This window comes from Lissotriton helveticus, chromosome 3_2 (genome assembly GCF_964261635.1).
Source record: "Lissotriton helveticus chromosome 3_2, aLisHel1.1, whole genome shotgun sequence".
In the NCBI taxonomy this organism is placed as follows: domain Eukaryota; kingdom Metazoa; phylum Chordata; class Amphibia; order Caudata; family Salamandridae; genus Lissotriton; species Lissotriton helveticus.
The window spans coordinates 478,893,581-478,919,295 of NC_136062.1; the positions used below are offsets into that span (position 1 = coordinate 478,893,581).

The window sequence follows — 25,715 nt, forward strand, 5'->3', positions numbered from 1 at the left end:
AAAGGGCTTTTGGTCCATCCTCCTGTGCAGTGGGAGAAGAGTTAGTTGAGAAAATAGAGCTGCAATCGATTACCCCTACAGCGGACAAAGGCATTTCTATTTTTTTTTTAACTTGAGTAGAAATTGTATAATTTCAATAGTGGGAGGGAGGGGAGAGGCAGGGTGGGACGCTGCAGTAGTGCCTTTTAGTGGGCGAATCTATATCCTGTAAAACAATCCAGTTCTTTTTTTAAAGATGAGCCCTGAATCTACCACAACTTCATTGAAGAGGGTCTTTGTACCAATACAATAAACTGAAAAGAAAATACCTTCCTCACTTGTAGTATGGTCAATCTGAACTCTGCTTCCAGAAAGAAAGAACTAGAGAAATGGCCCAGGAGTAAAAATGTGTTGAGGAAACTTTCAAAATCTACTGCCAATTCCTGATCGCAGACTAAGAGTGTTTGGACAGTGAATGGGTTACCAACGCTCCCTATCAAATGTTGGAGTATCAGGAGTGAGAAGAGATTAGTCGAAAGAGAATTTATTAAACAGACCCATCACTTTTGACTCAGCATGGTGGTTTGCCCAAGGATTTGAAGCGAAGCATTTATTTTACTTTTTTGTGAAGCCCATGCTATTCGAACATTTAGACCTTCAAGCTAGTTTTTTTTTTTATTTGCTTTGATTGATGTTCGTGTAGCAATTTAATTAGCTGTATATTTGAAGAATACAATACGATGATACAAAATCGATAGAAATCAATGTTTTAATGTAATATAGATGATTCTTATGTATTTTATAGTGAATTCATCTGTCAATTAAACATGGTTCATATTAAAAAGCAGATTTAAAAATAGATATACAAAAATATCCATGTACAAATAATTCCGCCTCTTAGAAATTCCCAAATCTCGTCTTTCTCTCTTCCCACCTGTTGTAAGACTCGTTGTTTCCACGCTTTGCATATATTGTCTGTTTTGAAGGTTTTTCCCCCAGGCTGGCCTGGGAGGCTGCAGGCACTCATGGTCTAGGCTGGTTGTTCTACCTCGCCTACATTTCTCAGTCCCTTCGATGTCCCTGGTTTCATTGAATTACTTTGTTAAAAACTTTACGACCTTCTAGGCTCTCTAGTTTGATTTTAAATCGCTTTAAAAATTCCTCTGAAGGAGCCAGAAGTAAAGTATGTATTCCAGTGAAAACTTAATTTCCTTGCGAGATTTGCGCCGTTTCGGCTCCAGCCTGAGGGACTCCATGACTGCTCCAGGTTTGTCGGAAGTTCTCCCCAGTTTTAAATAAAAGTGAATTAATACCTATTTCCCATATCACTCTGGTTCTCTGAAATAGATAAATTAAGTTCACTGGGTCTGAGGAGAAGGGATCAGAACTTGCTTGCCCAAGAGAGTTTGTATCTTTATAATCATGTTTGAGAGTCGTGTCTCTTATGTGAATGGTGGCTGGTTGTCCATCTGTCCTTCTCATCTCGTGGCGCACCAAAGATGGTGGGAGGGTGTAGCTGTACTCCATGTTTTTCTGCTGTATCTCTGTGCTATCCTGTACGCGTGTGGCCATGTCCTGCTCAGTTGTGATCTGCAAGATGGTGACCCATAGTCTGTCTTTTCTTTCAGTGGAGAGACATGTTTACACCACGCGGCTGCCCTGCGCCAGCGGACAATCTGCCATTACATTGTGGAAGCAGGCGCGTCGCTTATGAAGACCGATTTACAGGTACTTGAGCCAAGCAGGGTGGAGGGGAATGGAAAACAGTGACATAATGTAGAGAGGTATGGAAAAGAGTCCAGCGGGGTGGAGCTGAAGGGATGGTGGACTGTGGGAGGCGGAGAAGAAGGAAAGGCTGTCCAACAGACGGGGCGGCGGAGAATGGAAGAGGATAAAGGGGGGTTGAAGAGGATGGAAGACATCAAGAGGGATGCAGTAGAATAGAAAAGTGTCAAATAAGGCAAGAAGACAACAGTAGAGGGTTAAATGTTTTGGACATGAATGAAATGGGGCACTGCTACATGAAGGTGAATACAAGAAGTCGAAGATGGGAGAATCCGGCATTATCCATTTGGATCACAGGATCACAGGTGAAGGACCTACCTGACACGAAGGTGGCTTCTCTGAAAAACTGGTAGCAGCCCTGGTAATCTGCCATCACACCTTGCAATTAGTCAAGTAGTGACTTGCACTGGCCACCTCTGCTGATTTCCAGAGGCAGCGCCTGTTGGCAAGTCCCCCAGTGTGGATTGAAAGGGTTTTAAACTCATCAGGATTTGTCCTATAATGTGGATGGACACATTCACTTTCCGTCTTTGTGTCTGTCTGTCCAATCACAGTCCTTCTACTGAAAACAGGTGCATGGAGAGAGGACTGTCCCCAACCCTCATTATAAAAGAAACTGCATTAAGATGGTAGTTAGGGCCCCAGTCTGCGGCCATTTGGAGAGGTGAATCATAGGGTTTTATTACTAGTAAAGAAACTAACATTACGCGCCGGTCTTTGTAAAGTTCAATCAAGTATCCGCGGCCTCCAATTATTTTTTTCATTTCATGAGCTTCTCCGCACCAGTACATACTGCACTGGTCTTTTTTTACCAAACTGTAGGATTTCTTCACTTTCTCTATAATTAAATATATTTAGGGTCTGGCATTAGCCATGACCTTTTGATTTACTAAAATTATATAAATAATATGTGGAAAATAAATAAAAAAACACAACTGTGCCTGTGATGAGAGGAAAAAACAAAATGCATGTGTGCAGCTCTAACCTTGTGCCCCATGACCTCCAGATCAGCTCTCTCTTGAACACCAAACATTTCTGTGAAGGTCACCTTTTCTCCTGTATTGACTGTGGAAGAAAACAAAACAGCTGCAACTGTTTTGAGACATTTTCTGTCCCAAACCCCCCTGTGCTGTACCTCTCTTTCTATGCCTTTTCCCCTCCCCTGCAGCATCCCTTCCTCTTCCTTTAGGCCGAAATGTTGCGTCTGCAGAGTCTTCAGCCTCTCCTCCGTCACATGTTGCATCTGCAGAGTCTTCGGCCTCTTCACAGTCAAATGTTGCAGCTGTAGAGCCTTCAGCCTCTCCTCCGTCACATGTTGCGTCTGCAGAGTCTTCAGCCTCTCCTCCGTCACATGTTGCGTCTGCAAAGTCTTCAGCCTCTCCTCCGTCACATGTTGCATCTGCAGAGTCTTCGGCCTCTTCACAGTCAAATGTTGCAGCTGTAGAGCCTTCAGCCTCTCCTCCGTCACATGTTGCTTCTGCAGAGTCTTCAGCCTCTCCTCCGTCACATGTTGCGTCTGCAAAGTCTTCAGCCTCTCCTCCATCACATGTTGCGTCTGCAGAGTCTTCAGCCTCTCCTCCGTCACATGTTGCGTCTGCAGAGTCTTCAGCCTCTCATCAGTCAGATGTTGCGTCTGCAGAGTCTTCAGCCTCTCCTCCGTCACATGTTGCGTCTGCAAAGTCTTCAGCCTCTCCTCCGTCACATGTTGCGTCTGCAGAGTCTTCAGCCTCTCCTCCATCACATGTTGCGTCTGCAGAGTCTTCAGCCTCTCATCAGTCAGATGTTGCGTCTGCAGAGTCTTCAGCCTCTCATCAGTCAGATGTTGCGTCTACAGAGTCTTCAGCCTCTCCTCCATCACATGTTGCGTCTGCAGAGTCTTCAGCCTCTTCTCCGTCACATGTTGCGTCTGCAGAGTCTTCAGCCTCTCATCAGTCAGACGTTGCGTCTGCAGTCTTCAGCCTCTTCTCCGTCACATGTTGCGTCTGCAGAGTCTTCAGCCTCTCCTCCGTCACATGTTGCGTCTGCAGAGTCTTCAGCCTCTCATCAGTCAGATGTTGCGTCTGCAGTCTTCAGCCTCTTCTCCGTCACATGTTGCGTCTGCAGAGTCTTCAGCCTCTCATCAGTCAGATGTTGCGTCTGCAGAGTCTTCAGCCTCTCCTCCGTCACATGTTGCGTCTGCAGAGTCTTCAGCCTCTCCTCCATCACATGTTGCATCTGCAGAGTCTTCAGCCTCTCCTCCATCACATGTTGCGTCTGCAGTCTTCAGCCTCTTCTCCGTCACATGTTGCGTCTGCAGAGTCTTCAGCCTCTCATCAGTCAGATGTTGCGTCTGCAGTCTTCAGCCTCTTCTCCGTCACATGTTGCGTCTGCAGAGTCTTCAGCCTCTCCTCTGTCATATGTTGCGTCTGCAGAGTCTTCAGCCTCTCCTCCGTCACATGTTGCATCTGCAGAGTCTTCAGCCTCTCCTCAGTCAGATGTTACATTTGTAGAGCCATCCGCCTCTCCTTGGTCTGATGTTGCGTCTGCAGAGTCTTCAGCCTTTTATCGGTTAAATGTTGCATCTGCAGAGCCTTCTGCCTCTCCTCAGTCAAATGTTGCACCTGTAAAGCCTCTGCCTCTCCTCGGTCTGATGTTGCAACTGCAGAGTCTTCAGCCTTTCATTGGTTAAATGTTGCGTCTGCAGAGTCTACAGAGTCTTCAGCGTCTCCTCAGTCAAGTTTTGCATCTGCAGAGTCTTCAGCGTCTCCTCAGTCAAGTTTTGCATCTGCAGAGTCTTCAGCCTTTCATTGGTCAAATGTTGCATCTACAGAGTCCTCTGCTTCTCCACAGTCAGATTTTACATCTGCAGAGCCTTCAGCCTCTCTTCAGTTAAATGTTACGTCTACAGAGTCTTCAGCCTCTCCTCAGTTAAATGTTACGTCTACAGAGTCTTCAGCCTCTCCTCAGTTAAATGTTACATCCACAGAGTCTTCAGCCTCTCCTCAGTTAAATGTTACATCCACAGAGTCTTCAGCCTCTCCTCAGTTAAATGTAACATCCACAGAGTCTTCAGCCTCTCCTCAGTTAAATGTAACATCCACAGAGTCTTCAGCCTCTCCTCAGTTAAATGTTACATCCACAGAGTCTTCAGCCTCTCCTCAGTTAAATGTAACATCTACAGAGTCTTCAGCCTCTCCTCAGTTAAATGTAACATCTACAGAGTCTTCAGCCTCTCCTCAGTTAAATGTAACATCTACAGAGTCTTCAGCCTCTCCTCAGTTAAATGTTACGTTAGCAGAGTCTTCAGCCTCTCATCGGTCAAATGTTGCGTCAGCAGAGTCTTCAACCTCTCATCAGTTATTTCCCTCTTTTTTTTATTGACAACTCATAGTTTGTAGGTATGACTAACTCATCCAAATCTTTAGTCTGCCCACCCACACAAACAGTACGCAGTTGTTCCTGTACCTTAGATGGGAAGCCTTGCACAAAAGCAGCTGCTACTCCTCGCTTTGCTTTCTTATAAGGGTCTCCTATCCCTGAAGTCTGTTAAACCTGGAAGGTGAACTCCGCTCACAGAGTTCTGAAATACTCGGAGCAGAGTTGTTTCCTCACTCGCGTTCACCAATGTCAAGTTGGCGAGCGCAAGCGAGAAAAATCTACCTCCCGGCGAGATTTTTCCTCGTTTGCGATCGCCGACATCAAGTTGGCGAGCACAGGAAATAATCCTCCCGGTGAGATTTCTCAACGCGGGGGTCGGGTTTCTAATTGTGAGTGGTCACGTATAGTTGCGACCGCCCGCATTGAGAAACTGCCTGTTTGTGTTCAGAAAGCTGCTGCTCGAGTAAAAATCTACTTGAGCGGCAGAAAAGGTAAACTTGTGCTGTGCATGGTGCTGTTCGCAATGATTGCGCAGTGTTGACAAGCATCCGGCGTGGACCATCACTAAAGCACCAATGGCACTGAATAATTTCCTGGTGCCTGGAGAGCATCCCCCTGTTGTGTCACATGACTGAGAGTGTGAGCAGCAACTGAAGACAAGACATCGGCCATTTGTGACTTATAAACCATCTCTCAGTTTGGGGATTGCGGGACTTAGTAGTGGCACCCTAAGTGCTCTTACTATTCCTGGAGGCTCTTCAGGTTTGTAGGATGGAGGGGTCTCCTTTGGGGTGCTGAGGTTACCTGACTGTGAAGGGATGGAAGAAACTGATGAAGGAGAAGGACTGAGTAACCCCGCTAAAAAAATTGTACGGTGTCTTAAGAATTCTCATCCTCATGAGTAAGGTTTTCTTTAAGCTTTGGATACATTAGGGCAGTAGGCCTAACCCTCATGTTTTATGTCTCGCCTGATCTAGCGAATGCGCTAGCTCAGGCGAGACCTTTAGTAAGCGGGTTTTCAAAGTGCTACCAGAGAGGTGTTTGCTGGCCTCAAGCTTGTGGGCATGCTCGCGTGAACGTGCACAGGCCATCTGACTTTTGTAATGGCTCATTAAGCCTTACAATGCCCCTCCACCCCGTCTGTCTCTCTGCTCTCACTACCCCCTCCCTTCTCCCCCTTACTCTTCGTCAGCTTCATTTTCAGGCACCCTTACAGCGCGCAATATTACTTTCACTGCCACGCGGCCAATGCTTGTTTTTACAGTTACGAGCCATCATGGCTCATTAAGTGCTTTTGCGCCCAGCGTGTGCACACACAACTCCCTCCGCCTCTTTCTCCCGCTGCAGCCCCCATCTATGCATTCCGCGCTGCCAATGCTTTTTCAAATGTCATCTGTATTAGTATTGCACGCGAGGAGCTGCGCCAGGCATTTGTTTCTTTTGAGACCTTCCTCCAGTCTGTTGCATATCAGTCGGTGACAAGTGACATTACAGAAGATCATGTCACTTTTAACTGCCTGCATTACATCTTTCTGATTTCCCCCGTGCTCTCCTTACTTTGTTTGATTAATAATATTTAATGTCAGAGCCTGCACAGAAAAGCATGTTTTAAAAAGACGTTGAGGTTTCATGTAAGGCGCGTTTATCTCATAGTCCGCTTTTGTTAAACGTGTGGCCAATGCAATGTAACATTTTTCTTTTTTTGTACATCATTTGTGTACACTGTTCAGAATCTACAGTCCAGAGTTGGGTGCCTGACGTGTAATTATAAGGTATACCGCGGACCCTCGTTTTTCAGCACTGGCACACCCACGGAATAAGAGCCGGATATTTATTGCTTCAGGTGTCCAAGATTCCCCAACAATTTCCAATGCAAGCGTAAAGCCTGAGTTTGTACAACAGAGTCCCACAAAAAAAACATGAAAAGGGCTCGGGTTCTATAGTGCCTATATATATTTTTTGTGATGTTTCTCACTAAAGAGCAGTACACAAGGTCTTTCTTTAGACTCAAGGCACAGATACGGTTCATTGTGGTAAGAGAACGAAGAAGGAAAGAACAACACCGGAACACAGGGAGTAGATAGAAATATTTCCCGTTGGGTCAAGACTTTATCAGGCCGTTTCTGTTCAAAGAACTCACCGTTGTGAGAACCTTGGGGCGGTGGAACTCGGCGCTCAGACATGGTCAACGGTTCTAGCCTCAATTTATGCCAGATGTGCACACTTTTAGAAATCGGAATCCATACCCAACACCCTATATCTCGTGTTCACATCTTGTATCAGCTGTATCCTGATGCACTATGCCATAGGACCCCGTGGAACTCCGCATCTAGCGCTTTGAATATAGCGCTTCACACATGGCAATTTAAACAAGTCACTTAAAACCGAGACACCCTCTTTGTATCTGCAAACACCTTTTCCTCACATGTCCTTACCATCTTACCCTTGTGTATTCTGGCAGCTTTAGTCCCCTTCAGTGTATGACGTGAGCACGGAGAGTGGACCTGCAGGCGCAGCAAAGTCCTCCAAGACATGACTGACCAGGATGGATAAGGTCCCTTCCCTGTTCAGGCTCTTACCTGTTGAGGGTCTTACCTGTTGAGGGTCTTACCTGTTCAGGGTCTTACCTGTTCAGGGTCTTACCTGTTGAGGGTCTTACCTGTTGAGGGTCTTACCTGTTCATGGTCTTACCTGTGCCTCGTTCATGGTCTTACCTGTTCAGGGTCTTACCTGTTCAGGGTCTTACCTGTTGAGGGTCTTACCTGTTGAGGGTCTTACCTGTTGAGGGTCTTACCTGTTGAGGGTCTTACCTGTTGAGGGTCTTACCTGTTCATGGTCTTACCTGTGCCTCGTTCATGGTCTTACCTGTTCAGGGTCTTACCTGTTCAGGGTCTTACCTGTTGAGGGTCTTACCTGTTGAGGGTCTTACCTGTTCAGGGTCTTACCTGTTCAGGGTCTTACCTGTTGAGGGTCTTACCTGTTGAGGGTCTTACCTGTTCATGGTCTTACCTGTTGAGGGTCTTGCCTGTTGAGGGTCTTGCCTGTTGAGGGTCTTACCTGTTCATGGTCTTACCTGTTGAGGGTCTTACCTGTTGAGGGTCTTACCTGTTGAGGGTCTTACCTGTTGAGGGTCTTACCTGTTCATGGTCTTATCTGTTGAGGGTCTTGCCTGTTGAGGGTCTTGCCTGTTGAGGGTCTTACCTGTTCATGGTCTTACCTGTTGAGGGTCTTACCTGTTGAGGGTCTTACCTGTTGAGGGTCTTACCTGTTGAGGGTCTTACCTGTTGAGGGTCTTACCTGTTGAGGGTCTTACCTGTTGAGGGTCTTACCTGTTCATGGTCTTATCTGTTCATGGTCTTATCTGTTCAGGGTCTTACCTGTTGAGGGTCTTACCTGTTCATGGTCTTACCTGTTCATGGTCTTACCTGTTGAGGGTCTTACCTGTTGAGGGTCTTACCTGTTGAGGGTCTTACCTGTTGAGGGTCTTACCTGTTGAGGGTCTTGCCTGTTGAGGGTCTTGCCTGTTGAGGGTCTTGCCTGTTGAGGGTCTTACCTGTTCATGGTCTTACCTGTTCATGGTCTTACCTGTTCATGGTCTTACCTGTTCATGGTCTTACCTGTCGAGGGTCTTACCTGTCGATGGTCTTACCTGTTGCTGGTCTTACCTGTTGCTGGTCTTACCTGTTGATGGTCTTACCTGTTCATGGTCTTACCTGTTCATGGTCTTACCTGTTCATGGTCTTACCTGTTCATGGTCTTACCTGTTCATGGTCTTACCTGTTCATGGTCTTACCTGTTCATGGTCTTATCTGTTGAGGGTCTTATCTGTTGAGGGTCTTATCTGTTGAGGGTCTTATCTGTTGAGGGTCTTATCTGTTGAGGGTCTTATCTGTTTAGCTGTACTGTTGAGGGTCTTAGCTGTTGAGGGTCTTATCTGTTCATGGTCTTATCTGTTGAGGGTCTTACCTGTTCATGGTCTTACCTGTTGATGGTCTTACCTGTTGATGGTCTTACCTGTTGATGGTCTTACCTGTTGATGGTCTTACCTGTTGATGGTCTTACCTGTTGAGGGTCTTACCGGTTCACGGTCTTACCTGTTCACGGTCTTACCTGTTCACGGTCTTACCTGTTCACGGTCTTACCTGTTCACGGTCTTACCTGTTGAGGGTCTTACCTGTTGAGGGTCTTACCTGTTGAGGGTCTTACCTGTTGAGGGTCTTAGCTGTTGAGGGTCTTAGCTGTTGAGGGTCTTAGCTGTTGAGGGTCTTAGCTGTTGAGGGTCTTAGCTGTTGAGGGTCTTACCTGTTCATGGTCTTACCTGTTGATGGTCTTACCTGTTGATGGTCTTACCTGTTGATGGTCTTACCTGTTGATGGTCTTACCTGTTGATGGTCTTACCTGTTGATGGTCTTACCTGTTGAGGGTCTTACCTGTTGAGGGTCTTACCGGTTCACGGTCTTACCTGTTCACGGTCTTACCTGTTCACGGTCTTACCTGTTCACGGTCTTACCTGTTGAGGGTCTTACCTGTTGAGGGTCTTACCTGTTGAGGGTCTTAGCTGTTGAGGGTCTTAGCTGTTGAGGGTCTTAGCTGTTGAGGGTCTTAGCTGTTGAGGGTCTTAGCTGTTGAGGGTCTTAGCTGTTGAGGGTCTTAGCTGTTGAGGGTCTTAGCTGTTCAGGGTCTTAGCTGTTCAGGGTCTTAGCTGTTCAGGGTCTTACCTGTTCAGGGTCTTACCTGTTGGTGTGCGCACTTGGTTGTCCAGGGCGAATCATCTGCTCTGCGGCGTCTCAATGCCAGTTCCTGTGTGTCTGAGTACATTGTACCGGTTTCTTAGGTGTGGTAAAAACACTTTTTCTCATGAAATATCACAATTTTCCATGTCTTCAGTTGTGCCGAGGTAGTGTGCTGACCCATGGAGCCTCACGGCTAGAGGCTGGGGAACCGGATCCCACTGCTGGCCCGGATCGCTCATACTTGCCCTTCCTTCCGGCCCAGCGGGATAGCAGGTGGCAGAATGGTGGCATGAAGACCTTCCCTTCTCTTGACACCATCTACCTAGGGGTCAGCTTGTTTGACCCATGCATTCAGGGGAGCAGCAGGGGTCCTCGCCCCTGCTCTGTTCGTGCGCGCGCAGAGGTACCTGACTCACTGCTCTTCCTATGTCTTAATGGAGTTTGGGCTAGGATACGCTAGTCTCTTATATCTTGATCAGCCCCTCTCCCACGTGGCGTTTCTGTTCCCAGTGGAGTCCAGGGTGGAGCTCGGCTCCCTTTGCGCTTCCCATTCTCCACCCACGCATCTCCTCAAATCCCACCTGGGCCGCCTCCTTCGCTCAGTGCTGCGCGCGGTTCCCCTTGGTAGGGATCTGTTTCCCAGTTTGCTTCCTGTTGTGTCTTTTGCTGCCTGAGCATACCCTTGGGTAGTATACCCTGCGGGTCCCCTCTCAATGTCAGACCCCGGAGTGCTAGGACCTCCACCCCTCCCCCCGACGCGTGGTGTCCTTATCCAGAACCGCTGTGAAACTCCCAGTTACCTGAGAGCGCTTGACTGGATGCGTTGGAGGTTATGGTCCCCGTGCCACTAGGGCTTGATGGGTTGCATGCGATGGATGGGGAGGTCGAACTTCGGGGAATTCTAGCACCAAACTGCGATGCGGCCAGAAGTGCCTGGGATTGCTGATCCGGCAACCTCCCAGCCCTAGATCTAGTAATTCACTGGGGGGCCTTTGCCTCCTCGACTAGAGGATTGGTGTAACCCAGTGCAGAAATGGCAGGAATTGCATGCATTAGAGAGAGCCCCTCTGTGCCTGTGCATGGCGGGGTAGGTGCGGACGCCTTGCTTACAGGCTCTGGGGCAGAATTGTAGGTCGGGCCACCTCGAAGATGGCCCAATGTTTTAACAGTGCATTTCTTCTAGTTCTGCCCTACGTACTTGGTCCGAATAGAGCCAGCCTCTCGATCTTAATCCGTTCGGGCGGCTATGGACACCACTGGCTCCGTGGGTCGAGCTACGGCCAGCTCAGTTGCCTTGCGTCGCCGTGCATGGCTACGCGATGGCCGTTTCCCTGAAAATGTTCAGGAGCGACTCATAGATCTGCCCTTTAATGGGGCCTATTTGTTTGACGACCATTGCCGACGCTGCGGTACAGCGGCTTTTCTCAGGATTTCATCGACTGCCTGGATTTTAGTCCCCTATGGTGGATCTGTAACGTGTGACGGTGTTGTCACTGATTTTCTGTTTACGTCTCTGGGTTCAAGAGGTTTTTCCCAGAATTATTGTATGGCTGTTCAGTTGGGGTTTTTTCCCTTCCTTTGGTGCAGCTGGGCCAGCTGTTTATATGTTTATTTTTGACCTCTGCCTATGAGCTTGTCTCAAGAGGTGTTCCTTGCTTTTATAGGGATGTGCCGTACCCTGTGTGGGGTATTAGTTTGCTATTGTGTAGCTGCTGTTCCTTGCCAGGAAGTTTTGGAGACTCCCGTGGAGCTCTCTTGCTATTATCGGCCCCCCTGGAGATTTTTCCCGTGGGTTATGCTGCATCTCCCGCTGTCACGTGCTTCCTGCTGTGGTGGAACGTATCCTCGGTTGAGTCCCACGGACTGACGTGGTCATCTGTCTCCTGGAGCTTCTGTATCGCTGCCTACGGTTGTTCCGTGGCACTCTTCGGCGTCTGTGGATGCAGTTGGCTTCGGTGTCTTGTTGGGGCTCTGCCGTTTCCGACTTGCCCCAGAGGGGTTTTCACGCCACCCTGCATTGCTTTTGCCTCCTCTTTCTGCTGCTTTTGGCTCCTCTTTCTGCCTTCTTTCTGCACTAGTCGCTGTTGGCTGTCTTGGGCATCTTGGGCGTGGGTACACGTCGCTGTGGGCACTCTGTTCCGCTCCGAATCGGTTCTTTCTGTCGCCACTTGTGATCCGTACTGTGTGGATGTGTTATCATGGGGAACCCGTTGGGTTCCTTGAGCCATCATCTTGCATGCGCTCTCTTGCTGTGACCTTCTTCCCTGGTTTTGGGAAAGGCTTTAGCACACCCTGTCGGGGATTGGCCTATAAGTGGTAGAATTTTTACCAGAGCGGGCCTCTGTTCCGTTTTCTGTTGTGCCCCTGGCCTCCCTCAGAAGGGCCCCGGCCTGGGTTCAGATTTCTCTGGTCTTTGTCGCACACGGCTCGGGTGTTCTTCTCCTGGTCTTCGCAGCGCGTTTCAACAGATTCTCTGGATGATCTCTAACTTCATCCTGTATACATTTATCTCTTTTTCAGACCTTCTATGTCTGGTTGTTACTGACTTCTTCTTCTTGTTGGTGTGATAGTCAGTATTACCGCCTGTGTCGCGGGGGTTCGGTTTTCCTCCCTAATAGGGGGATTGGGGCGTTCTGTTTGGGGTTGGACTGTTTTCCCGCTACTGTTCACAGACAGCGATTTCCGTTTCTACGTTTCAAACGCCTGTCTAATCTCTAAGGGCGTTCTTCTGGTTTACCCTTGGTTGTCATTTTCTGACTGTTTCCAGCATTTGTGTGTACGGTGTATGCTCACGAGGGGGTAGGTATGCAGGGTCTCCCTGCGGTGGATCCTGGGGATTGTTCCAGGTTCCCCATTTCTCTCTCTCTCTCTTTTCTCCACTCTCTCCTTCAGGGGAGCTAGTCTTGGGCATGTTCGGCTTGCCGGTCGCCCTTGGTCATTGTTCTCAGGGGTTCGATTGCCTGGTTGGCCACCTGTTGCTGTGCCGTCGTCTCGGTCGGCCCGCACATGTTGTTGTTGTTACGATACATTGAGCTTTCCATTGTGTGGTGTGGTTCTCAATGTACACACTACCTGTTTTTGTGTATTCTTGTCATTCACATCTATGAACCTCCTGGTAGTCATGTTGTGTGTTTTGGCATGATGCCCTCTGCCCTTACATGTCATTTGTTGGCATCCCTTCACTGGACCTTTGTCTCTTTTGAACACTGGGGTCCTATACTCAGTTTCCCTCTTTTCGTGGAAATCTGTGGCATTCTGTCAGTGTGCACGGACTTTTCTGGTCCTGTGCCTTCGTTTTGTCCCTGTCTGGCCGACCGTGGACTCGTGTTGTCCTCTGATGACTAGTGGTACCTTGCTTCCCTTGCTCATGCTCACCTTCAGGGTCTGGTGTCAGCTATGCTGGCATTGTGGACCCCACCTCGTTTCCGTCAACGTTCTTGGCGATCTGCTTCCTTCGGGAACATGGTGGGGTTCGGTCGCAGACTCTCCTCCCATGGGGTATAGCTGTGGTATCTATTCTAAGTTAAGGAATCTGTACCTAGATGTCTCTATCAGATGAACGAGTTACTTACCTTCGGTAACGATGTATCTGGTAGAGACACAGTTTAGCCGCAGATTCCTTAACGCCCGCCCATCCTCCCCGTTCTGAGAAGACCTTTCCAAGTGGGATTCTACCACCTTGCCTCCTTTCAGGTGGCCATGGTCTTCCTAAGGAGTGCTCCAGTTCACCTACCTCGGGGGCAGGGTGTGTCATTCTGCTTTAGGTATGTAAGCTTTCCACGCACTTCTCGTTTTGGGTGCCTAGATTATGTGCTTTTCGCTACTTCTCCATCCGGGTTCTTCCGGCATGGAGTTTATCATGTTTTCTAACCCTCCCCCCACCCTCGTCTGTCTCCCCATGTCTTTGGGGTCTCCTTGTCTCTGCTGCAGACGCTTGGGCTGAGTTTCTATTGGACTATGCTCGGTGCATAGGTCATTGTGGGGGGGTGGTACCACTTCTATGTGGTTGTTTAATTTTGGTCACTGGCCATAAGTCACAACATTTCAGTCCTGTATTCCTTTTCAGTTGCTTCCTTGCTCACAGACTGTCTGTCGTACAGTTCAATCCTGTGGCTGCGTTCTGTCCTTTGATTGCTGTCTCATACATTTCCACTGCCGGTTGCCTCTTTAGGGGGGCACGGTTCTTTGCTTGGTGGGATTTTTATTGGGGCGGGTGCTTGTTCGCTTCCTTCAGTCCCTCCAAGTGTTGAGTACTTTTCAAGATGGGATGGTTTCTTATCATTGTTGTTTTAAAGGGTTTTGTTTCTTTTTGGCACACTGTTCCTATACTCTCACAGCTTTTGTAGTGGATGCGCGTTGTGGCACAGAAAATATTCACTGCAGAAAAGCGTAGGCACGCCGAGGGCTTATATGGCTACATTGACGTCACTTCTGTGGACGACGTCAGGACGGAGCCAGGCGATGCCGCCCCCCGGCGTGCAGCGGTATTGTTGGGGAAAAAAAATTCTGGATCCATTCTGACGCCTGGGGATTTTCTATTCTAACAGATACATAGTTACCGAAGGTGAGTAACTCGTTCGTCAGGGGTGAAAGAAACGTCTATAAACCAGAATATTGGGGGTTAAACTAGAATGCTCTTTGTGCCCAGAGTAAACCGACCCCCTGACTACTTGCTAAGAAAAGTGAACCCATAATCTCACAGATGACACCCTCCTCATCCTGACGCCTCCCGTTTGTCTTGGAGCTTTCAGTTGCTTATGGCTATAGTCCCTTCTTGCTGCCACATCTTTCATTCTGCTGCTTAGTGCCTCAACTCCTGTTCTACAAACCTGTCCACCCTTTCTTCCCAGCATCCTCTTTGCACACTTCCTTGCATTCCTGTACACTACTTCATCACTGTAGCCCACCCATCTCCAACTCAGTTCCTACTTATTTCCACTCTGTGAACTCACTGCAACCACCATCTGTCTCATTTCTCCCAGCAGTAAGTCCACCGCCGGTGTCTTTTTTTGCTACATGCTTACGAGCCACAGCAATGCTCTCTTCCTAGGGGCACAGAACATGTAGTGAGTTAGAGGCAAAGGGGCCAAGCATGAAACCTGTATTCTGTGTAGTGGATGAAGGGGTGTGGAGCCTGTGGCCTGTAATGAGAGAGAGGAGGAAAAACACTATTCAGTCTGCAATGAGAGAAATGGGTAACGGGAGGGGCTTGAGAGCTTTCTGGCCACTTTAAATCTATTTGAATTGGGTTTTGGTACAAATGAAATCAGACCATCCACATTCATTGGGAGAGATGCTAATACCATCATTGATTACATTTTTGTTTCACCAGGGGTGTTAGCTAGGGCTTGCGAATACTGTGTGGTGTCCGCTGTCTTCAGCGACCACAACCCTGTTTTGCTGACCTTGGACCTGGATTGCTCCATGACCGAGAGGGAAACAGGGGTGGTAGCCCCAAGGGATCTCACCTCTAAAGAGCAGGGGAGGAGGATTAAGTGGGAGAAGATTGTCCCCGAAAATTTCTTCCAAATACTAGCCCAGGAAACAGAGGCAAAGATGGCAGTTTGCCTTGATCCTACTTCCTTGGGGTCTGAGGTAGTGGCCGCTTACACTGAGATATGTTCAAGCATCTCCAAGAATTTGGAGTCCAGGAATGGCCCACAAGGTAATAAGCATTTACATAGATGGTTCGATAGGGAATGTTCAAAAAAACATAACGCCCTATTGAAAGCACTCCAACAGAGACCCAGAGACAGGACTCTAGTGGCAAGTCTTCGGCAGGGTTATAAATCTGCACTTGCCAAACGCAAGACTCAGATTAAGGAGGAGGCCTGGGAGAGTTTACTGTCCGTAAATATACTGAGAGACAGTAGGAAATTTTGGGCCATCATTAATCAGCCCTTCTTTACTGAGGATGGGAAATCAGACATGGATTGCGTGATCGAAGACGAAAGATGGCTTAATCATTTCAAACAAATCTATGAAACTGAGGTTTCATTCCCGTCAGTTAGTGTCCCTTCGCGGAATATCATGACCATGGATTTTAATATTTTTGAGGTTGAAAAGGCCATTAAAGACACAAGTAAACATAAGGCACCGGGACCTGATGGGGTACCTGCTGATCTCTACATGCAGTATCCCCAATTCTGGTCCAAAATATTGACCAATGTTTTTAATGCGATACCTTCGGCAGGCTTTCCCCCTTCTTGGTCCACCTCTATAATTGTTCCGATTTTTAAGAAGGGGAACAGGGGGGACCCCGCTTGCTACAGGCCAATCTCCTTGCTTGACTCTGCTGTTAAAATCCTAGGCAGAGTCATTCTACAAAGACTCGGGGATTGGCTTGATGGGAGTGGGGTCCTCTCTGACCTTCAGTATGGTTTTAGAGCTCACAGGGGGACCATGAACCAATGCTTAAACCTCCACCTCATAATTAGTAAATACACCGTGGTGAAGGAGGGGCATTTATATCTAGGGTTTATGGACTTATCCTCCGCTTTTGATTTGGTTAATCGCTCTAAACTTTGGCTTATTTTGCGGGATTTGGGTTTGGACACTACTTTGGTGAATTTTTTACATGACCTCCACCAGAATTTGTTTGCCTCCGTTAGGGTTACAAGGGAAGGCAGGTGCACTGAAAAATTTAGATCAGGGAGAGGGGTCAGACAGGGCTGTATTCTGGCCCCTCTTCTATTCACACTCTACATTAACTCCCTGGGCAAATCACTCAATTTAGCCACCTTGGACGTCCCGCGTATGGGAGGGTCCCCTATCCCGGTCCTCCTGTACGCGGATGACGCCGTCCTAATAGCCCGCACAGGCATTGGCCTGCAAAAATTGTTAGACCATTTCGGATCATTCATGGAATCTTTAGATTTAAAGATCAATACACTAAAATCCCATGTCATGGTCACGGGCACACGTAGGAAAAGCCTGAAGATTAAAACTTTTAGTTGCAACGAATTACAAATCTCTAGGGTACCTTTCTTTTGTTATTTAGGTGTCACCTTTGACGAAAAAGGATCCTGGGGACCTCAACTAAAATTGAAGGCCAACGTAGTTGCAAGATCTACTACAGGACTCATGAGCTTTTCCAAAAAATTAGGTTCTAGGCCCATGGAGGCCATGATCCGTATCTACAAATCCAAGTGCCTGGCTATTGCATCCTATGGGGCTGACATCTGGGGCTATGCTCCCTCTCAAGGCATTCAAATTGTAGAAAATAATTTTATACGAACTTTGTTGTCACTCCCAAAGTCATCGCCTACATATTCCATTCATAGTGAAGTCGGCCTGGGCCACATTACTGACCTTCTAAAAATGGCCCCCCTGCTATGCTGGGTGAAAACCTGGACAAACGAGGAGATCACGTTGAACCATCTCATACTCAAAGACTGTTTGGCCCTGGACAAAGCGGGCAGTATTCCCTGGCTAGCGTATGTTAGAGCGGCATGCGTGAAGCTAGGGCGCCCGGATATGTACTCTTCTCCACAGGGCCTCAAGAAAGAAGATGTAGGGTGGGTTAAGTTGCATCTCCGGAATTTGCTGGAGTTAGATAGGGAAGAGGTTGAACTCAACAAACCCATGGTGAGAACAATATATCAACTTTCTACCTCCTCAGCCATGGAACCTTATCTAAAATTTGTGACCAAACCATACCACCGTTTTCTTTTATTGAGATTTAGGTTCAATCTTATCCATCTAGTGCTGGGTTCTAACATAAAGTGGGGGACCCTTGAAAATACCCCACCTTGCACTTGTGATAGCTTCTCAAATCAGGATACAGTCCACTTTGTGATGTTTTGCGAACACTATCTGGAGCCCCGGAAAAAGTTTTTATATCCCATTTTGAAGGAACTTAATTTTGTCCAAGTAAGGCCTGCACTTTTATACCTGCAAATGTTGAACTCTGTGCAGGTCACATATGGTGTAGCCAGTTTTTTGGTGGCGGCTGCCCGATTAAATAAAACAAGACTCACCCAGACAAATATACATCCTGGTTGACATTTCGTCAACTTTATTCTGGGACATCGCATAAGGATCATTGGGACATGGAGGCGCTTGTCTTTTTCTGGACCTTTTCTTATAGTGAACCTGTTTTGTATTCAAACTTTTTAAAAAATAATAACAAAAAAACCTCTTTTAAAAAACCTCTTTTAATGAATCATTTTAGGAACTGCAACATGTGTATAGTTTGTTTAATTGCCAATTTTAATCTATTTGTATAGTTTTTATTTTTAAAAATGAATTGTGTATTGCTTTTATGGTTTTAATTAACCGAATAAAGATATTTGACTGACTGACTGGGTAACGGGATAAAACACATAGTGTGAAAGAACAGAAGCAACGAGCGATGGAGCCAATGATGAGTCCGTGGAAGGGTTGTGGACTGCAATTAAGAGGAAAGGGGACAGGTTTAACATTTATGGTGAGAGGAATGTGGAAGCTTATAGGTTGCTGTAAGGGAGTTTGCGTGGTTACTTACTACTGATGGACGGAAGCAGAGGGCAAGTTTACTTAGGAGGCTGTAGCCGATTAGTAAAAGCCTCATCTAAAGGATTTAGGTAGTGAAGGGGACAAGTGGATTTCATTACAGGACAAGAAGATTTATGTAGCACTTTGTCCCTTGGACATGTACATTTTTTCGAAAATTCCACACCCCTGCTCTATACCAAACTCTGAGCCTATGCGTCCCCTCCGTGGCACGCCCAGTGGTCAAATTGGTTCTGTATCACACCCAGAGACAAGCGTTCCCTCTGTGTCTCGCCCAGTGGTCCAAGTAACTAATGCAACTCTCACCTTTCCTAGCGTGCAGACTATCAAAGAAAGATGAGCTCTGTCCTAGCTTGTCATAGCCCAAATGCTGGGACTAAGAATCAGATGTAGTCTCTTATACCACTGATGGCGGCTTCAGGACGAACCTCCACCCCGCAGATTCAGCAGAACTTCCAATCGATTGCGGCGTCTGCTCACAGTTCGAGCTGCGCGGATGTGAATCCATACGGGCGGTGTCCTGTTCCTTAGGCTGCACTCTGGCTTGAGGAACCGATCTCTCCTGGCTGGCTCGCCAATATGTTGCTTGAATATGAATTTACTATGAAAAATTAAAAGGCAATTGGCAAAACAGGAACAGTTGGTTGAATAAATGCATCGGCCGGGAGAGCAGGCAACAGAGTCCGGTTTCTGAAGACCGTCTCAAAGTTCATTGGTTTTGGCCATCATTTTATACATTTCACAAAGTGTAATAAAACAATTTGTATATTATTTTTAGAACAGGAATCTGTGCCTAGTCATGGAGCCATAAATATGGTCATTTAATAAGAAACGCAGGTGGGTCTCGACTAGTGCTTAATTTGAGCTGGTGGTTTCCGGTGCTCAGCACCCGCACTTAATCAGCAACACCAGCGCTTTCCATGAGCACCAGTTAGGGACACAATAATTTATGGGAGGCACGGGGAGATTGTAATTTGCACAGAATGTTGAATCGAAGCACAGACACAAACCTGGTTCACCAGCTCCGAAGTCTGCAGTTCTGGTCATTAGGCCACATCCTCTCCCCACTTTCATGGTTAGCAGTTTGTTCTGTTTTAAGCAGTGTTAACAGGAGAAATGTGCTGGTGCAAGCTGCCTTCTGACCAGAGCCCTGGCACTTATGTTTTTTTTTACAAATTAACCACTGGTCTCGACCCTGCGTGGACGCGCTGTGGAACGAGTGGGTACGTGTCCCGATGTCTGACATGGGGAGCTTCAGATCACGGCGTGTAGTGTGCATGCTGTGTTCTGAACGGCTGTGTGTTCCTAACTTAGTGGGGCATCTGACTTTACGATGTTCTGGGAACACGCGCCCCTCCAGCCAAACGTGTTTTTTGGGGGCCAATCTCCTGAGACCATTGTGGTGTCCCCGCGCCTATCTGTGGGATCGATTTGGGTTTTTCCTGTTTGCGCGTTTGTTCTGCTGGTTACGTGTCCCCCACCTGTGATCGGTCAGTCAGTTGCTTCAGGCTTAGGTCGCATGGCCCGCCTGACCATGTATGTCTGACTCTCGTTTGAGGGGGAGGTCGTATCGGGTCAATTCAACAACGGGTAAGCGAGTTTGTTATTATACTTACACAGGGCACACGTCATAAAAAAAATGGGGGGGAAGCTGTCACTGGAAGTGACCTCACGACCGGAAGTGACATCACGAAAGGTGCCGAGCTCCTCGTCCCAGAGAGGCCAAAGAGTGAAGTCCAGCTGTTTGGCAGGGGGGATGACGTCCCCCCGGTAAAATAAGTGGGGGGACGCCGTCCACCCGCGTGGTACCCCGACTCGAGCCCTGTATATATCAATGTGTATATCGACATCGTATTTATCAATATTAACACCACATATAGCGCTAAAGGATGTGTATACATTTAGTTTAACTACGTGCAATTTTTGCCTTATTTTTCCCGAATTTTTGCGTCAGTTTGTGAAAGCATGTTACACAAATGTTGCAGACCCTCAGCTAACACACTGCATAAGCGAGAACAGTTGGCTTTGCCAATACATGTTATTGAACAGTAGGTGCTACATGGGAGTGCGCGTCTCCTTTTTCCCGTGTGGTGTGCTGCACTACACGATGCTTCTACGTGCAGCGGTAAAGTTTACCTCTTTCCACTTTTGTTGAACACCAACATTCAGCGGGTGTCGTTGTCATGAATGATGGAAAATACATACTTCATACAAATATAGATCTTGAAAGTATTGCAAAAGTGACACATTTATGACGTAAAACCTAAAAAGCATCGACTTTCAACATTTGTAGTTCGCTTTGGGGGCCCAGCGGCTCAAAGTTCCACCCATGGGCACGTCAGACACGCCCTGCTGCTTGTATACCCCTTCTCGGTTCATTTCTGGGCGTGCCCAGTGGGCACATCCTGCTCGGGTGCCCTGTGCCCAGTCAGCTGCTTGCAGTACAGATTGCACATCCATCAAAAATGCCTAAAAATGCCATTACTAAAGACGCAACTAAGTGTGAATACTGCAGAAAGATAGGGGGCGGGGGAGTTCTAGCAGGGCGGGGGCTAGCACCTTTAAAACAACCCAAGAAAGGAAGGCGCTCTGATTCTGTAGCGCTTCATGGCAACCTCCAGGTGTCGAGGCGCAGATCTGAAGATGAAGCCATCGGGGGCCCGAGCCAGCGCCGGAGTCTGAGGGGTCAGAGGTCAAGAGACTCCCGGGGAGGGGACACAGAGGCAGGGCAGAGGTCAGCACAGCTGTGCATTCAGACTCACCGGGAGTGGATGCGGCGGGGTCAAAGGTCAGCACAACAATACACTGCGGGCAGACAAAGAATGCGTGTTTTCTCTTGGCAGAGCACACACAGCTGCACTCAGTGACCAACCACTCCCCCCCCCACCCCCGGACCAGCCCACGCAGAGGCCTGGTGTGTGTCACCCCCACCAGGCCTGAGTCACGCCGCCCTCTCCACGTGAACAGTGAACATGTGTTCTTGAGTTTGCGGCCCGAGGAGACGCCGGCACGAGGGATGGGGCTAAAGTTTGGAAACTTGGAGCGAACGGATGAGGGATGCGAGCCTATGGGCGAATAACAAGAAGTATTTATAACAAAATCACATCTTTCAACTAGTTCAGACACCCCTCGAGCCCTGGAGTGACATCACAATCTGACCACAAGCTCCTGGAGTGATGTCACAGTCTGACATTAAAATGCCAGTGATGTCAGGGTCTGACGCTCCTGGAGTGATGTCACAGTCTGACGCTCTTTAAGTGATGTCACGGTGTGACCTCAAGCTGCTAGAGTGATGTCACAGCCTGACCTCAAGCTGCTAGAGTGATGTCACAGTCTGACCTCAAGCTGCTAGAGTGTCACCTCAAGCTGCTAGAGTGATGTCACATTCTGACCTCAAGCCGCTAGAGTGATGTCACGGGCTGACCTCAAGCTGCTAGCGTGATGCCCGGCAGACTTCCAATTCCTAAAGTTATGTCCCGACTCGACCCAAGAGACCTACTGCAATGATGTCGTATTTTGACCCCAGACTCCTGCAGCGACAATGCACTTCATCATATTCCTGAGGTGATGTCACTGCTTGATATTTGGCTCATGAGTGATGTCACAGTTTTAAATGTGGTTTCCTCGTGATGACGCAATCTCATCGCTGTTTTCCTCGTGATGTCGCAGTCCAGATGCTGGTTTCCATGGTGACGCTGCAGTCTGTCGGCTGATTATCCCCGTGATGTCGCAATCAAATATCAGTTTCATGGTGTGATGTCACTAGCTGCTTTCAGTCCATGGATGGCGTCACCTTGTTTCAGGGTTCTTCCAGTGACGTCACAGTGCGTCACCTGATCTCCACAGTGATGTCTCTCCCGGTCGCTAGTTTTCCCCGTTTTGTCAGAGTCTGATGGGAGTTCCCCAGAGTTCGTTGTGTGACGTCACACTCCGCCTTAAGGGTCATCCAGTGACGGCGCCGATCTATAGCTGGTTTCCTTAGCGATGTCACAATGGAATGTCACGTTTTTGGAGTGACGTAACAGCCTGACACTCTGTGCATGGTCTGACGTCTATGTAATGCAATTTTCCTTCTGTCCCTACGGTGTGTATTTAAAGCGCTCTGATACCCACGGGTCAAGCAAGCGCTATATAAAACGTTTTAAATAAAATAAATAAACTTCAACGTCCTGTGCCATCTTCCTCCAGTGATGTCACATCCTGCAATCTCGTGATTCTCAGCCTGACGTTCGGTTCATGGTGAGACGTCACAGTGTGACGTCTGGTGCCGCTAGTGACGTCACAGTTTGTCAGTGACCTGCTGCCAAGGGAGCTTCTTGTCGGCATAGAGTTTTCTCGAAGCAGAAACAGTGTGGGGGTCATGGACACCCCCAGTGTGGCCGGCGAGAGCCACCTGGGCTGCCCCCTCCATCTTTCCCCCCCTCCCCTCCAGCCCCCCCTTGGCACACAGGCTCTGTGAGGAGTTTCCAGCTCTTGCCTGCTTACAAGAGTCATCCGACCTGGGCTTTGCTGGTCGCTTGACCTCTCAGGAAGGTCCCCTGCCCCTGGATCTGAAGGTCTGGGACCCCCATGTCTGTACCCCTCTTTTCATCCCTGACTGGGCGCTGTCCACGGTCACAAGGCGCCGGGATGCCAGGGGTTAAATGCAGCATAAACCGGTCAGACTGTGACACCCCCTGGCTCTGGAGGTCTGGAACCCCCATGTCTGGGCGCTGTCCACGCTCACAGGGCGCCGGGATGCCAGGGGTTAAATGCAGCATAAACCGGCCTTGCATTCCTCACTAATTCCCCTCAGCAGCCCCCTGCGCCCTGCCAGCTGGAGCCCTCCCCGCAGCTGGCCTGGGAGCCTTCCATCTGTCCAGACCAGTCAGCAGGAATGTCTGCTGGGGGGCATGGCGAGTGCGCACAGGCCCGGGAGGGGGCAGGGCGGGGGACGGTCACCCCGTGCAGGCATACCTGGATGGCACTGCGAGTCAGACGTGTGCCCAGGGGGCTGGGTAGAAGGCAGACGCCAGGGTTGATCCTCGCCTGCCCAGGCGGTTGTCTCTTCTGGGGACAGACCTGCTTTGCTGCTGATGGGGAATACTGGCCCCCTCCCAGCAGCAAATGGATCAAACTCACGCAGGTTTGCTCAGAAACAGAGTGAAATGTATTTATTGGTACCAAAAGCACGCATCATTGCTAATTAGCAAGGAAGAAGTCAGTTCTGCCACCTTAGGGGCTCTCAGACCGCTTCTTCCCAGAGTGGCTGGTTTCTAGGTGCTATATACATTGAGTAATGCCATGTCAGTGGAACTAGAATGAGGCACCAAGCCAAATATGGCTGACATGGATGTGCAACGTCTGCACCATGCAAATTATAAACAGCCAGATATGGGCAGACCAGAAAGGCTGGCTCGGTCCTGTGTAAGCAACTTGCACAACCAGATTAAGAAATATCATGGACTCAGGACAAGCAAAGTGACCTCTAAGGGGGTACAGAATAGCTGTTGAAGCTTGTCCAGTCGAGGTCAGATAGGAAGTCCTTTTGAGCTCCAGGCCTCATGCTAATGAGATCTATCTAAGCATGATATCTTTTGAAGTGCATACACATGAATTTATATATGGATATTCATATATATTTTGCAACAGCTACCCTCTGCCTTTCCGTCGTGTACCACTCGGTCCAGACTAGTTCGACATGACAGTGTTACAAGGGTTGCAGTTCGTCTCTGCATCAGAACACGAAAGAAAAAAACGGCACTTCAAATGAAGTTTTTCAGGTAAGAAATGTATTCAAGGCACGAGGGGAATCGAGACGTACCTTGGTCACTCTCAAATGTACAGAAATCCACCAGTTACAGAATAGACAGGTATGCGAGGGGTATACGGGTGACTCCACACTTAACGTACATGACACAAGATGGAATCCTGGACACGTGACTTTAGTGTACCACGCATTGCGAGACGTGGCTTGCATTATTCACAAAAGTGTTACGCACTACTGTTACCTTACACACGCCTTAAATATGTCCATAGAAATGATACAATGGGAATGGTTGATAAATATGTCATTAGGCAATCCAAGCATGGGTTTCCACATACTATCACCAATCAAGATATTCCATAAGAGCGCTGCAAACACGGGCGTGACTTGTGTGCTGGCCACACACTGCAACTAGTATGTTGTCTTCTCTTGTATTTTTTAGCCCTGAAGAAGTCATAGGTTTCACAACAAAACACGTGTTGGCTAAAAAGAAGAAAGAAAATAAAAAAAAATATGAAAAGAACAAATGCTGTTTTTCCTAAATTGTAAGTTATGATAAAGCGTGTGCTTGGAGGATTGATCTAATTGTCGCAAGTGATCTGCCTGATCACATGTTTTATAGGGGGAAGACTGAATCCCCTACGCTTCAGAGCAGCTTGTAAACTCAGACAAAATGGGTTCTGCGAGGTATGCTGTATTCGAGTACGGCCTTTAAGCTCTGCCCACTCTCCGCCCATATTTTTTATTGGCTTGTGTCATTGTCCTTTGTAAATGCTGACTTCTGATTCGTTTATAGGCTTGATAGTCCCTCCTTAGTACCGCCTTGTCTTCTATTGTAACCTCCTATGAGGACTGGCCCTTTTACTTCGGTTGTTACTCGGTAAGTCTTATTTAATCTGTAAGCACTGTTTACTATGAGTTTCTCCTACTGCAGGCGCGACATGCCTTCCTGCAACAGGAAGAGAATCTTTATTCGATCAGAAATATGATCATTTACAGAGATAAAAAAAAAGTCCACATTTGTAAAGCGCACAATCACCCGTAAGGGTCTCTAGGCGCTGGGGGCCGTCGGGAAGATTAAGCGAGCTATTGCCCAGAGTCACATGGTGCTGGGCTAACCTGCCGCAGTTCATAAAATATGAGACAGTAAGAGATTAAAAAACCATGTTTCATAAAACTCCTATAAAAGACGAACGACAGCATATATTTTATATATTCTCTCGTTGCTGCTGCTGTAGTTCGTCTTTTATGACTTTCATGAAACATGTTTTTTTAATCTTTTACGGTCTCATATTTTATTAACTGTTTTTATCTCTGTAAATGATCATATTTCTGATCAAATAAAGATTCTCTTTTTCCTGCAACATTCAGCACGCCATACGCGCTTTCACTTTCCGAACAGCCCGGGACAGTGGCGATTGCTTTTTGGAAGTGAAATAGGTCTCATATTTACAGGAGTTTCAGCTATTGGCATTTTACATGACAATGCCTTTTATTTATGTGTTAATTATCAAAATAGCTAAACAAAAGGCATTGTTGTTTACAATGCCAATAGCTTAAACTCTTGCAAATGCAAGACCTATTGCATTGCAAATGCTTGTTTCATTCGCTATTTTTTTTGG

General features: G+C 47.8%; 1 protein-coding gene across 12 annotated transcripts in view; it reads left to right on the forward strand.

Moving 5' to 3' along the window:
- The window catches only part of DGKZ (diacylglycerol kinase zeta), an 818,573-nt gene that overhangs the window by 746,782 nt on the left and 46,076 nt on the right, over positions 1-25,715 (forward strand). For all 12 annotated transcript variants that reach the window (XM_078684405.1, XM_078684404.1, XM_078684403.1 and 9 more), the window contains one exon: positions 1,608-1,707. In XM_078684405.1, the coding sequence (XP_078540531.1) occupies positions 1,608-1,707 (100 nt within the window). The remainder of the gene's footprint in view (positions 1-1,607; positions 1,708-25,715) is intronic.